Here is a 15,104-nt window from a genome sequence, read left to right as displayed (position 1 = left end):
CACATCCTAGGTGAGCATTCTACCACTGAGCCATAACCCCAGCCCACAAATTACCTATTTCTAAATGATCAAAATACTGATTAGAAATCAGTCCTTGCCCATATATTTATTAAATATAGATCTTAACTTGAAGCCAGCTGCAGTGGTATATAACTGTAATAGCGGAGACTTGGGAGGACGAGGCAGGAGGATCACAAGTTTGAAGCCAGCCTCAGCAACCTAGACAGACATTGTTTCAAAATTAAAAAAAAAAAAAGTCTGGGGTTGTAGCTCAGTGGTAGAGCACCTCTGGATTCAATCCCTAGTACCAAGAAGGAAGAGAGGGAGAGGGGAAAGCCTCCTGGCAACTTAAGAGTAGTTCTGTGTGTGAATTAGAAAACTGCATTATCTTATTACCTTGAAGCTGTTTAGCAAGTAATCCTGCCCTCTCTTTCTCTTTGTGCCTTCTCTTCTGATCAACTTAGTATTTTAATACTGTTCTGTAAAATTTTACAATTTTTATTCTCAAAATTTATTATATGGAAATGATATTCATTATTTGGATCAGAAACACCATTTTCTTTCATAGTTACTAAATTGTTACTCTTACATCAAAAATACTTCTTTGTAAGTCAATAGCTTCTAAATTAGGTCTGGCCTTTGGATTTAACTATGTAGGAGGCCTACTGATCTGATGAAAGAATATGCTAAGGAAATATTACCACAGAAATACTGAATTCACTTTTAAAGAATCATCACAAGAAATAACAACACAAAGGAATATAATTGAAGAAGGAAAAGGTCAAAGAAAAATGATACTCAGATCTAAAAATGTCACCATCCTCTGCTTCCATAACTTAAGTGCTCTGCACCTCCAATCATTCCCCAGGAGCTGCTGTTTATCTTTCTAGGAGCTGCCTCTCAGGGAAGCATGCCTCTCAGCTCTCACTTCTAAAACCAGACAAATCAATTGTTTCTACAAGCTAAACATAAGTGAATAGAAACAATGTAGCACCACAATTCTAGGTTACATTGACTTACATCCAGAAAATAAACAACCCACCAGCATGTGGAGACTACATCTAGCACCACCATCAGAGTAATTCCCCAACCACTTAGGAAAACATCAAGTGTATTCCTCTAGTATACCAGTCTTCTCCTCCTGGCTGCTGCCTTGCGCTCTGACACCTGGCTGTCCCAGCATCAGTCCACACTGGCTGAGCCTCGTACTCTGATGCTACCTGCCAGAATCTAACTACAGCCACTGCAGTCAGTCACATTTATTCAGCAAACATCTGTTAAGGGTTGACTATGTGCCAAGGAGAGTGCTAGGTAATAGCACAAAGATAAGTAAGACACCATCATAAATAAGAACTTCAGAGAGAAAGAATAAGAGGTGGAGAAAAAGGAAGGGAGAGACAAAAACTATATAAACAACTCATTGGGCTGGGAAGGATGAGTAGAAGGTATTAATGAGGAACAGTAGCAGGATAATAGGCAGAATGAACCCCGCTCTTGAAGATACCCACCCTCTAGACCCCGGAGGGACTGTCTGGAACGCCTTCAACCTGGGCAACCTGGATATGCTTACCATGCCATCCAGTGTCCCTGACACAAGAGGGTGGTTGGCATCAACCACCACCCACATATCGATGACACCACTTTTTGTCAGGTTATGCAATTTTTATCAAATTTCTGAAAATGTAGGATGCCAGTCTCACTGTCAAAAAACACTCGATAAGAAAGCTGATTTAGAGTTTGGAACTACTTAAGACTTTGTTGTTTCTACTCATCTCCCGAGGGTTCCTCTGCCTGGCTTGTCCATGCTAGACAGCATGCTGCCTGCAGAGCAAAACTGACAACTCCCGCTTTATAAGACTGAGAAAAATCTGTGGCTCCACTCACTGTATTTGTACCCCCCTAAACTATGCTGATATGGAAATGTCGTCTTTTGCCTGGATTTCTAGCCCCAAAGCCATTTTATGAGTTTGGTGTAAGATATAAAAAGGGTCACATCCAGGTAAGATGGTGGCCCCTGACACCTGCCATTACCTGTGGTGTTTACCTGAGTGAATATAACAGGTCTGGCTGTCTTAGACTTAGACACTCAATCTAGTTGGCACCCAGAGTCAGTAACACTCAGCAATGGTAAAATAAACTAACTATAAGACTTACAGAACCAGATATATAAAATCAGATCATCAATCAACTAAATTTATAGTGAGAAACAAAACTATCTGGTAGACAAGGCAATACTATCAACCTGCCTTACATATTCCTCTCTACCAAATTCTCAAAAGGCTACTTTGTGGGCAACAAATGAGAACAATGGGTACTTGCTACATTATTCAAGGGTAAAGGGTACTGAGCTCTGACCAGCCAATACTCTATGATTGTGACACAGTTGCTTGGCCAGGGTGGGATGGCACAACCAACATGTGTCTGCTCTGTGGTCAAGCAATCCTTGTTCCCAAGTGACACAGACAATAGTTCTCAGATGCTGACAATCTTACTATATTATACAGTATATCATAGCTATTTACAAAAGGGTATCTGTCTACCCTGGTCTAAAAACTGTGAAGATCATGGATTTAATAAATGCTAGATCAAGGTAAAGGACCAAATAAATATTTTCTTTATTTGCTAGCACACCACGTCCACAAAAACATTGCTTGTGCTACTTTTGCAGTAGAGAAATAACTTGGAATACCTGCAAGAAAGCACTTCTGTGCACACACGACTGAGACCTGACTGTCAAGTCTTGTGAAATCTGGGACAATGAAAGAAGGTGTTGCTCTGCCTTCTTTCTCTCATTTTGACTCCTCTGTCTTCCTTATGGATTTTTGTTCTTTCTACTGTACTATAAATAAAAGTTTTCCCCATGATTCCACCCATCCACTTTTTCTATCTCTCCTTACACACCCTCTCTCACCCACAAAACTATCACCCACTCCAACAACTATCATCCCTATGCACATGATCCCCTAATCAGTGCCTTGATCCTCCTCTCGCCACAGCACGAAGTCCACCAGACACTTGTGACTGCCCACTACATTTATCTTTCTGAATGCTTGGCCAGGGGAACAAACAACACATCCAAGAATGGCACTGAAGATACAGAAAGGACATAGAGATGAACCTATCCTAGAGGAACTGCAGACAACTGTAAAAGATGCATAAACAAGCAGATGAAGTATGATGTATTAAATACAACAACAGAGATCCATTCAGGGCACAGTGAAATGTTCGTAGTACAGGTGATACTAAGCAAGAACCACGAGGAGTATTCCACTTGAAGAGCATGGAAAGCAAATGTGAGACATGTCTTAGAGGATGCATTTCCCAAGAGGAAGCATCTAGACCTGAAAGTCCAGTTATTCATGACACTAGATAATCTAATAGGTAATGGCTATGGTTTAGATATAAGGTGTCCCCAAAAAGCTCACTTGTGACATATGCAAGAAAGTTTAGAGGTGAAATGATCAGGTTATAAGAGCCTAAACCTAACCAGTACATTGATCCCCTAATAGGCATTTACTGGATGATAACTGTAGGCAGGTAGAGTGTGGCTGCAGAAGGTAGGTCACTGGGGGTATGACTTTGGGGTGAGAGTTCCCTGGTGAGTAGAGCTCTCTCTGACTCCTTATGGCCATGTTCAGAGCTACTCTCCTCTGCCATACCCTTCTGCCTTGATGTTGTGTCTCACCTTGGGCCCCAGAGCAATGGAGTTGGCCTTCTATGGACTGAGATCTCTAAACTAGAGTTCCAAATAAGCTTCTCCTCTTCTGGGGTTGTTCTTGTCAGGTCTTTTGGTCACAGTGGCCAAAAAGCTGACTAAAGCACTTAGAAAGCCCTACTGATTCATCTCTAGAATGGCCCTAGTCTCTATCTAGCCTCTCCTTGACATGTGTGGCCCCACTACCCTAATTCTGAGTCCCCAAGTCTCTCACCAGGACTGTAGCAGTAGATTCCTAACACTTCCTTCTTTCTCTAACTCATTTTCCAACTGTTTGATCATTCTGAAAATGCAGCCCAGGTTACTCTGTGCTCAAAAGCCCCGAGTGGCAGCCTGCTCTGTCTCAGAGGGTACATGTGCACACAGACTCCCCAGCCCTCACCAAGGCCCCACTGCTCCACAAGCGCCCTGCTGTGCCCCTCCTCCAGCACACCCATGCTTTCAGGTTTAGTCAAACCCAACTATGTACCCTGGGGCATGTTTGGCCACTTCTGTGAAAAAGCCTCAGTATTTGAAACACATGAAGAATCAAGGTTTTCCAATTCAGCTAGAAAACACTCCAAAGAACTTTGGCTCTCTAATCTCAAATGAAAGGCTGAATCAACATTCTGAATTTTTCACTTGAATTTCAAAGCACCTGGCAAAATCAAACTTAAAACTTCACAGTATCACAGCTCCCACTAATTTTTTTTTTCTTGCCCCTGCACCCAATGTCCTGAATTTATTTTTCTCAGCTAATACTTGAATATCTTTTTGAAATTTACCTGGAAAAACAATTGGGGTTTCTGAGATTTTCAAAAATTATTATTACTACACTTACATAGGTAAAAGGAAATTATCAAATGAAAATTGCTCTGTAGATCCCAGAAAGGGATGTGTGTGTGGGGGTGCGGGGAAGCATCCCTAGAAGCCAAGAAGAATAGCAAATTGTATTGAAGATATTTAAACTAAGATATTTCAGTGGGTGACTACGCAGAAGGTGCTGTTCTATATTTTCATGCTCCCTTAATAAGTGACCACTATTTTCTCAGTTTATAAATAATCAAGGACAGTTTCTAGTACCTACTGCATGGTGAAAGAAAAGAATGTTTGAGATACTTAAGAAAGTGTAATATACGCTGAGAAATCCAGAAGACATACCTGTGGCTTCTCTATTCCCGAAAGAATGTCTTGCACTCTCTTTACTTCCAACTCATACTCTGCATTGCAAAAAAAGAAAAACAATACCATTAGAAGGCAATAAGGTTGTCAATTTCCTTCCCCAAGGCCTTTTAACTAAAGCTATCATTCAGTCAGTTGCTTCTAACCATGAGTTTTTGGTACCACAAAGCTGATAATGAAATCAGGATTGTCTTTGGGGTGGGGGTGAGGGTTTCACTATGGTTGTACTAACTCGCCACTGTACAGTTTTAAATAACCACAATGTCAACCATTACAAAGTTCTACTTAACAATTCAAAAACCCAAAGGGGAAAAAAGGTCTTAAGAAGGTTAAGTAGGAAGATCAATACAGCTAGAGACGGAGGGTAGTAGAAAGAGGAGGTCAAAGAGACCATGGCTAGTCCACACAGGCCTGGAAGTTCAATTTTTTTAGTTCAATATGTATGTACACATGTATGTAGGTATAGTTCCTAATTTTTTAATTTGCCCAATAGCCACTGGAGTATTTAAGTGGAGGGACTGACATGACCTTACTTTGATTTCAGAGATCAGTGCTGATCCTGCGTGAACAAGGGACATAAGAAAGGTCATCGCGGAAGCAGAAAGACCAATCAGTACTGGTGCCATCATCTAAAGGATAGAGCTGGCCTGGACTAGAGTAGTTTGGAAAGATGATGAAAACAGGACTAGTTTTGGAGGTGTAGGTGTCAAAAGATAAGATGCAACAGGCAATGGTGAGAAAGCCTGAAGAATCAAGGAGAGTTTCTAGTTTTCAGCCTGATCAACTGGATAGATGATGTGTCTCTTAACAAGAAAGGGAAATGGGCATGTTTCAGAATGGGGCAAGAATTATGTTTTAGAAATGAAAGAGGAAAAGTGCCTGGGGTAGAGAATGAGGTGGCAAGTATATATACCACACCCCCACACCCACCCCCACCACCCCGGAAAAAAAGGATAAATGATAGAATTTAAATTTTATCTGTCAGAACAGCCTCTTGATTTTCAAAACACACTTGATACAAATACAAAGAGGGTGCCCAAGAAGCTTTCTAGGAACCAGTGCTATCAGAGCTCTGTGGGTGAGCCTGCATCTGGAAGGGGAAGGAGAAGGTGGGCCTTGGGGTGAGAGTGCGTTAGCCCTGATCCTCCTAGGGCTGCTCATTCTCTTTGTTCAGGTCTAATCTGCAAGTCACCTCAAAAAATCTCACTCTAACCCCAACCCTTTGCCTCAGCCTAACTTTGGCACTACCAGATCCTTTTACCTTCTTACATGTTATCAAAATCTGAGAAGAATTTTCTCCTCTGTTTCTTCCCTTGCTTTTCATTGATCTTTCCCATGCAAGGTTCAGGAAGGCAGATATACTGCAGACCTGGAGTAGGCACATTTTTTTTCCCTCCCGAAAAGAGCCAGATATTTAAAACTCTGTGGACCTCTTCAGGCCTCTGTTACATATTCCTTTTTGTTTTTATTTTCATGATGCTTTATTTTTTAAAAGAGAGAGTGAGAGAGGGAGAGAGAGAAAAGAGAATTTTAATATTTATTTTTTAGTTATCGGTGGACACAACATCTTGTTTGTATGTGGTGCTGAGTATCGAACCCGGGCCACACGCATGCCAGGCGAGCACAATACCACTTGAGCCATATCCCCAGCCCTTCATGATGCTTTAAAAGGTAATGAGTATGTTCCTTTGGGATTATATAAAAATAGGCTGCAGGTTGCTGAGTCCTACTGAGGACATGGTCACCATCTACCCACAGCACTACAGCACCCAGCACAGGTCCTGCATGGCCAGAGCTCAGAAGATACTTGTTGACTGAACAAATGAAAAAGTCTATGTTAAGAACAACAAAAACTTCTAGTTGACACCACCCTAAGCCTTAAAAGGAGTAGTTTAGGTCTTCATTTTCCCTATTGTGTTCTGTTTAGAAGAACCTGTTTTCTATTATTTGGTTGAGCAAAACCAGTGAGTGGTAATACCATAAACAGCAACCTTTTAAAAGAAAATCCACATTTACAAAACCAAAAATCACAAGCTCATTTATAATCCTGTATTTACAATTATACATGATAAAGATAAATGATGGATATTAAGATAATGAATTTTACTTATAAGTCAAAAGTAGACAAATCCTCACATTTTCTGGAGGCCCTACTAAATAAACTGCAAATACAACATGTCTCAAAAGTTAATTGTCAGTAAAAACCCAAAAACCAAAACCAAAATCTAAGAACAATTGCAATAAATCAACTGGTTCAGTTGTTAAAGATGAAGTTTCCCCCGTCTCTGGTTGGCGGAGGCTTTGAAAGACCCTATGGACAGACACTCACATGGCTAAAAACATTCAAGTAACTAGCTGAAGGGGGTGATGTTTCCTTCTGTCATGAATGACACAATTAGATTATCTCAAGCAAGAAGCCAGATCCCATTCTTGAGGTAATAAAAGTTTAGAGGAGAACAAGGATGACCTCCTGCTCAACAAAGAAGGGAAGAAGTAAAGAGACTTGCAAAGGAAAACACCTCAGGACTATGCATTAGACATGATATCTGAAAAACAAAGGATTTTAAAAGGATGCTTTGTCCCACAAAAACTGGAGATCCCCCTCCCACCTTGCTTTCAAACAGGGATGTCAGAAAATGCCTTGTACATGGTCCCAAAGTGAGTAGAACCCTTGACTGTATCTGAGTGAACAGGGATCTGGGAATGTGAGACAGCCCGAGAGTCAAGAATCTGGGGTGTCTGCACTTGAGGTGGGCAGGAGGAAAGGAAGACAGCGAGGACCCCCTACATGTCACACAAGAGAGTTTGTGGGTTTTTTCTTTTCTTTTTTCTTTCTTTTTTTTTTTTACAAACTTGGAATTCCAACTTATGGAGCAAAGGCCATTGATCCAGGAAGAAAAAAGTAATTTGAGAGAAGGAAAAAAGTAGTAAGTGGGTCATGCATAGAGCCAAATAAATGAAGGATTCTGAAATGAATAAAAATAAAAAGATGAGGAGAGTATAGAACACAGTCGCCGCCTCCTGTGTCCGGTCACCACGCTGCTGGACAAGAGGAAAGGCAGCATCAAAGCCAGACTGGAATTCTGTCCTCCTTTCAAGTTTCTAATCACAAATTTACAAAAAAGAAAAAAAATGCATTTATACCACATTCACTTAATGCTTCTCCATTTGTGCTACTACTGAACAGGAAAAAAAGTAAATAAATCCCAGGCACACAGTTTGCACAAATAAGAAGGGAAAATAAAATCTGTTTAACTGAACTAAAGTGACAGTTACCACATATAAAATAAACTCTTGTGTGAAAGTTAACAGTTTGGTATGAAAATGTCAAAATACTCTACTTCCTAAATAACTGAGTTAACTAAGCTCTTGTCCTACCTTTCCCTAAGCACGATTTAAGTATGGCTGCCTCAGAGAAATTGATGAATGAGCACCCTTTGCATAGAATAGCTTCTGAGCCCAGCTGTATGAATATATGAAGAGTGTATACCAGAGTTTGGATCAAGCTTTTCTGTCTCTCTCCCTTTCCCTCCCTCCTTCTCTCTCTTCTCTCTCTCTCTCTCTCTCTCTCTCTCTCTCTCTCTCTCTCTCTCTTACACACACACACACACACACACACACACTCCACCCCACCCCATATCCATATTGTAAAAGGGAGAGGAAGAAAAGGAAGACTAGCTAATTCCTCACAAAACTAAGTAAAACAAAAAAGAATAACTATGATTTGCCTTTAGGATATCTTCTTTTATTATCAAGTTTAAAGGAAAATTATGTCTTCTTTTTGCTTTTTCTCCTAAGAACTTGATATGTGCAAACAAGACGATGTCCTAGACGGCCCCATGCAAGGACAGGGACAAGCTTCCCTTCTTCATTCTCAGGGCTGCCTACTTCCTTCTGGTTTATAGCAAGTAAATGAGTTTTGCAGCAAAACAATTTGTATTTTTCTTTTTTTGGCTATAAGGTAAGCAAACAGATAAATCCTCCTGCTTCAATTTCATTGGCAACTGGCTGGCTAGAGGGACATGACAACCAAATTTCCTATCCTGTCACCTTAGTATGTGAAAGACTTCCCTGCAAAGGTGGAAGCACAGATGCCAGGCACTCAGGACAGCATCACACCCAGAAGGTGGGCTGAGTTTTGCAGATTCAGGTACACTCAGGGGCAAGAATTTCTTGAGCAAGTGTGAAGATGGGAGGCTCTAGTTCAAACATGCCCTCAGTGAGCTGAGAACCAGCCTACTTGGAAATGCCAAAAAAGGGAAGGGGCTCAGCTCTGAGACTTAAGTCTTTCTTTAAGTCTTTCTTTCCCCCAAAGAAACTCTCCTACAGAGAAAATAAAGCATTTTTAGCAAAGGGAAGGTTAAAATAAAAATACACAAGCAAAGCAAATATAGTTTTTAAAAAGAAAAAAACAAAACAAAAAAAAAACCCACACACATAGAAGGAAGATGTGTCATGTGAAATTTAAACTTTCCGTAAATAGTGGTTTTCATGTTTGCTCCAAAAAGAAACGTTAAGTTCAGACTGTTTGAATAACTGTAAGGCCTAAACTAATTAAAATATCCCCCTTATAAACACAGTTTACTTCTTTGGTTTGTTTTACATTTTTTCCTTCTTAGAAAAGAAATACAGCTCCACACGTAGCTGCAAGCTATAGAATGTATTTATGGTTGTAGCAGTGCCTTCATTCCAATGGAGTGAGGTCAAGATCATTTCTCTCTGAACCTTCAGTCTAGCTCTCATCCACAGGGCTCATTTACAGATACGCGGGTCATAACACAAAATGCTTTCTCAGATTTGCCAAAGAAGTGACATAGGTACTCTCTTTAACAAACCATGCATAATCAACTAAGGGGATAGAAAATATGCAGCGTATACACAGGCCCATTTTGGCGATAAGAGGCTTAAAGTCAAAGAAAACAATGAATATGATGCCAGGCATGGCTGTGTTTGCCTACATCCCAGCTACTTTAGAGGCTGAGACTGGAGGATCACAAGTTCAAGGATAGCCTGGGAAACTCAGCAAGACCCTGTCTCAAATAAAAAGTGCTGAGGTTGTAGCTCAGTGGACAACCCCTGAATTTAATCCTGAATACTGTGCACTGAAAAAAAAAAATCATCAATAAACTAAAATAAATACTTTTGAATGTAAAACAAAAACATTATTCAATAATAAGGACAAACTAGATGCAAAATCAGTGTCTCCTAATGTCTCTGAGAATGAATAGGGATGAAGGAAGAAAATATTAACAATGCTTTTAGATGCTTTTCCACTTAGAAAATAAATTGGCTATCATCATATTTAAAATAGTACTTATGCTAGGGGAAAAAGGAATCAATAAGTGCCCACAAAAATAGGATTAATTATCCAAAAACCTCTATTTAGTAATTATGATCTCCAGGTAATGGTCTTAAATTCAAATATTAAAGACATCTATCACCACCAAAGAATAAATTTGCATAATAAGGACAACACAGTTAATCCCCAAAGGGAAATTTCCAGAAATATCTTGGTTAAGTGATTATTCCATTTGAAATTCTGAAAGGAAGTCAAAGGAATACTGGCCACTCAACAGTGAAAAGGAAATGGCAGGCGAACACAAGTTATGTGAAGCTGCATTCTGGTCCTAGGAAAATACTTTCAAGATTGCTTTGGTTTCCAATCAGATTTTGGAACCTGAAAGAAAAAGGAGAAAGAAATTCTTTCTGCAGGTGGAGTGCCCAGCTGGACAGGAGGAATGGCCAGAGAATGTAAATGGGACAATGGGGGCTAATTTCCTCTGAGCTTGTATTATTGTTTCTGAAATTCAGTAGAAAGAATGATCTTCTTTCCTGGCCCAAGGTCTACTCATAGGCCACAGGCCCCTGTGGGCAAAGGCTGTACAGCACCTTAGGTAGTAAGACAAGCAATATAGAAGACTTCGTATTTAGGGGAAATGGAAGATACCAGATACCCTTTTGGACTCCCACATCAACTCAAGGGTTGTCTGTCTCTCAGTTACCTTCTTTGATGTCAACTAAATTGGATTCTGCCTGAAATATTGGGAGATTCTATTTCTGTTGAATTCCTTAAGAAATATTCTTACGGTTATGTCACAAGGCAAAAATCAAATACATGTGTGGAACTGGACAAAAGCAGCTAGTATTTTAAAAATTCCCAAATTAAATAGGATGAAAACTCCACAAAAATGGGTAGATGAGCTTGTTTGGCAAGCTTAACACTAACACCAGTCCTCCTTTCCTTTTCTTCCCCCAGGTGTCTGAACTGTTTACTAGCTTGCTGAGCCTAACCTGTGCCAGATATAGTTCTTTTATTTTGGAGGAAGGCTCAACTCCATGATTATCCAGCAAGAGCTGGTGCCCTTCCTGGGTGTGTAACAGGAAGGCAGTTGCTTAAACACAGGATAGAATGACTTACAAAGGTAATTAAAGTTTATACACTACTTTCTGCAGCGGCATCTATAAACGTTTCCACAAAATGTTTTTTCATTAAGACTTGGCATGGCACACTGAAAATTTTTCAAGTACCTTATTCAATACTTTTGCAAGACTATGAGGACTGGCAGGCGGAATCCACAAAGCAGGATTCTGTAACACATTACATCTGAAAGAGAATTTTAGTATTTATACCACCTATATAGCAAGTGTTGAAGTTTTAATATTAACATTTTGTTAATTATGTCTCATACGACTAAACTGTTTGGGGATAAGAACCACCATCAGCTAAAGTGGGGATCAAATCCAGACCTAATTTCATGTGCTAGGGCTCCAATAACTCACTAGAATCACTTGAATATGCAAAGGTCATTTGTATCCATGTTATAACCTATCCTGCTCAGGAAATCAGCAAGGGTTACGTATCACAATGCCTATAGCTACTGGAAAGGTTATGTCAATAAACATGTAAGGCAAAAAAGAAGGGTAAGGAGCTGGGGTTGTGGCTCAGTGGTAGAGTTTTTGACTAGCATGTGTGAGGCACTGGGTTTGAGTCTCAGCATCTCATATAAATAAGAACTATAGAAAATTGGAAATGCCCTTGCTTATCTGAAGGGGACAGTTGTAGTGCATTCAAGCAATAACTCAATTAATGGAATGCACTACAACTACAAAGAAAATCATTCTTTCTACTGAATTTCAGAAATAGCAATACAAGCTCAGAGGAAATCAGCCCCATTGTCCCATTTGTGGGGTCTAAGTTTAACAGATATTCCCATTTTTTTCAGGGAATATGAAAATACAAAATTTGGGGTGGAATTGCCCAATTTGTAAATATACATATTTTTAAAACATTTTAAACCTGCAGAAAAGCTGGAGGCACACTATAAACACTATTATGGGCTGCATCTTTATGTTCTCCCAGAATTCATATGTTGAAAGCCTATCCTGTAATGTGGTGGTAGTGGGAGGTGGGGGTCTTTGGAAGGTGATTAGAGACTCAATGGAGTCCTATGGGGCCCTCATGAATGGCATTAGTACCTGAGAGAGTCTTGAGAGAACGTGCTTCTTCTCTCAGCTGTGTGAGGACACAGTGAGAAGCTGTGCTTTATGAACCAGGAAGCAGGAACTCACCAGACTCCAAGTCAGCCAGCGCCTTGATCCTAGATACCCCAGGCTGGGATAAATATATGTTTGTTGTTTAAACTACCTATGGTATCTTGCTAGAGAAGCCTGAGCTAAGAAATATACCCAAATAGTCTTCACCTAGATCGACCAATTAACATTTTGCTGTATTTGCAGGCTCATGCTTTATCTCTACATTCTCTCTCTCTCTCTCTCTCTCTCTCTCTCTCTCTCTCTCTCTCTCACACAGACACAGACACACACACACACACACACTTTTTTCAGAATCATTTGAATGGAAGTTGTTGACCTCATAACACTTTATCTCCAAAAGTTTGGCATGCCTTCCTAAGAACAATGACTTCCTATATAACCATGGAAACATCACAAACAAGAGATTTAATAGGAGTGCAAAAAAATCTAATCTACAATCCATATTAAAATGGACTTTAAATTTACATACAGATGTACTTCCTGTTTTGTGACATGAGGAAGCCCAAAATGAGGTTTAAACCATTTGGGGATACTCAATTTAATGGCTTGGTTAAGAAGATGCCTACACCTTTCCCTACTGTCAAAAGATCTTCTTCTCAATTAGAAATGGTTATAGTGTACTTCAATGTACAGAGGTATTATTACAGTGGGGGCAGTGGCGCACACCTGTAATCCCAGCCACTCAGGAGACAGGAGGATCAAAGTTCAAAGCAATTCAGTGAGGCCCTAAGCAACCCTGTGAGACTCTATCTCTAAATAAAACATATATGTTAAAAAGGGGGGGGGGGGGCTGGGGATGTGGCTCAGTGCCCCTGCATTCAATCCCTGGTACAAAAATGAAAACAAACAAAAAAAGAAGGCATTATTATATTGGTAGATGCAAGAAGATATTTTCTAATTATGTATTCCTTCTGTTAACTAGTATCTTATGAATTCAGGTTCTTTTCTATTCCATGTGTTAAAATTTTTAATGCTCCATTATCATCATTACTCTTTGAGATGTCAAACTTGTCCCAAATGCAGCCAAGGAGGCCCTTCCAGCTGTTTTCTGGTCCCCTTTGTCCACTTGGGGTTCTGTTTTGCAAGGTTTAGGATTATGTGAGCAAACAGTAAATAATGCAAAGTACCACTAGACTGCAAGTGAGGTATTTCAGTAACATGAAACAGAATTATCCTACCATTTTAGATTTGTCAAAAAACACTCTTACTCAAGGATTTTCTTATTTAAATGTGACTAGAAAGAGAAAACCATCTTAGCATTTCTAGCTTCCCCATTTTTTAGAAAACAAAGTTGAAACTAAAGACACGATAACTCAAAATTCACATTTTGATATAAAAGAAACATTTTATAATATACCAAATTTGAACTCTAGGCACTTGAATACAAACTGTAGTAAGCTTTAAGTAGAAAAACAGAACACATTTGGCTCTTCTTGGATCATATAATTTCTGTTCTCAATTTAATCTCCTTGTGCTTCATTTCTTGTTCTTTCCAATCAACATTTGCTTTTTTAAAAAACAGATAATCAAAACAGACAGCACCATCTGCCCAGGTCCAGGAAATAAAATGAACTGTCTTCTAAATGCACTGAACTGAGAAATGAACTAACATGAAAAGTTAAGATGAGACCAGCAGGCAGGAAATGGCTATATGGGGACACTACCTGGAGGGGTTCTTCTCCAGAGTATTGACTACACTGAGGACCAGAGCCGTCCACTCCTAACATTTTCCCTTTTTATTCACACACACACACACACAAACACATCAAAGTAGATATACACAAGGTCATTGTTAAAGAAGTCTTCAATTGTTTTCAAGAAATCTACTGTATACCAGAGCTGTATATACTGATCTTACTATCTTGTTCTATTATAAAATTAAATTATTTATAACTTAAATTATTCATTTTTCTGTATAAAGGATTCACCTTTTTTTATTATTGGGTGTTCAAAACATTACAAAGCTCTTGACATATCATATTTCATACATTAGATTAAAAAAAAAAGACAATCTCAAGAGAATGAGAAGAATAGCTATAGACTAGCTAGGAGAAAATTTTTTGCAGAAGACTTATCTGATGAAGGGCTGACATTTAAAATATACAAAGAACTCTTTTAAAACTCAACGAAAAGAAAATGAACAACCCAGTCAAAAAATGGACAGACTGTCTGAATATCCACCTTGCCAAAGAAGATATATGTATTGCAAATAAATATATGAAAAGATGCTCCACATCATATGTCATTACAGAATTGAAAATTTAAATAATAATGAGATACTACTATATACCTATTAGATGCCAGAACCCAGAACCCTGACAACACCAAACACTGGCTAGGCTGTGGAGCAACAAAAACTCTCATTCATTGCTGGTAAAAATGCAAAATGATACAGTCATTTTGGAACCCAGTTTGAAAGACTCTTAGAAAATTAAGCATAGTCTTTCCACATGGTCCAACAATCACAGGTCTTGGGTATTTGCCCAAACTGAAAACTTAATAGCTACACAAAAATCTATACAAGGACATTTGTAGGAACTTTATTCATCATTGCCAAAACCTGGAAGCCACCAAAATGTTCTTCAGAATGTGAAGGGATGAATAAACTGGTACATCCGGACAATGGATACTATTCAACACTAAAAAATGATCTATCAAGTCATCAAAAGGCATA

General features: G+C 39.3%; 1 protein-coding gene across 3 annotated transcripts in view; it reads right to left on the bottom strand.

Moving 5' to 3' along the window:
- The window catches only part of FNDC3B (fibronectin type III domain containing 3B), a 325,384-nt gene that overhangs the window by 99,164 nt on the left and 211,116 nt on the right, over positions 1-15,104 (bottom strand). For all 3 annotated transcript variants that reach the window (XM_081302600.1, XM_081302599.1, XM_081302601.1), the window contains exon 7: positions 4,856-4,914. In XM_081302600.1, coding sequence (XP_081158726.1) covers positions 4,856-4,914 — 59 coding nt within the window. The remainder of the gene's footprint in view (positions 1-4,855; positions 4,915-15,104) is intronic.

Source organism: Spermophilus citellus, assembly GCF_964194105.1.
Source record: "Spermophilus citellus genome assembly, chromosome: 7".
Lineage (NCBI taxonomy): Eukaryota > Metazoa > Chordata > Mammalia > Rodentia > Sciuridae > Spermophilus > Spermophilus citellus.
This window is presented reverse-complemented; position numbering and strand designations above follow the sequence as displayed.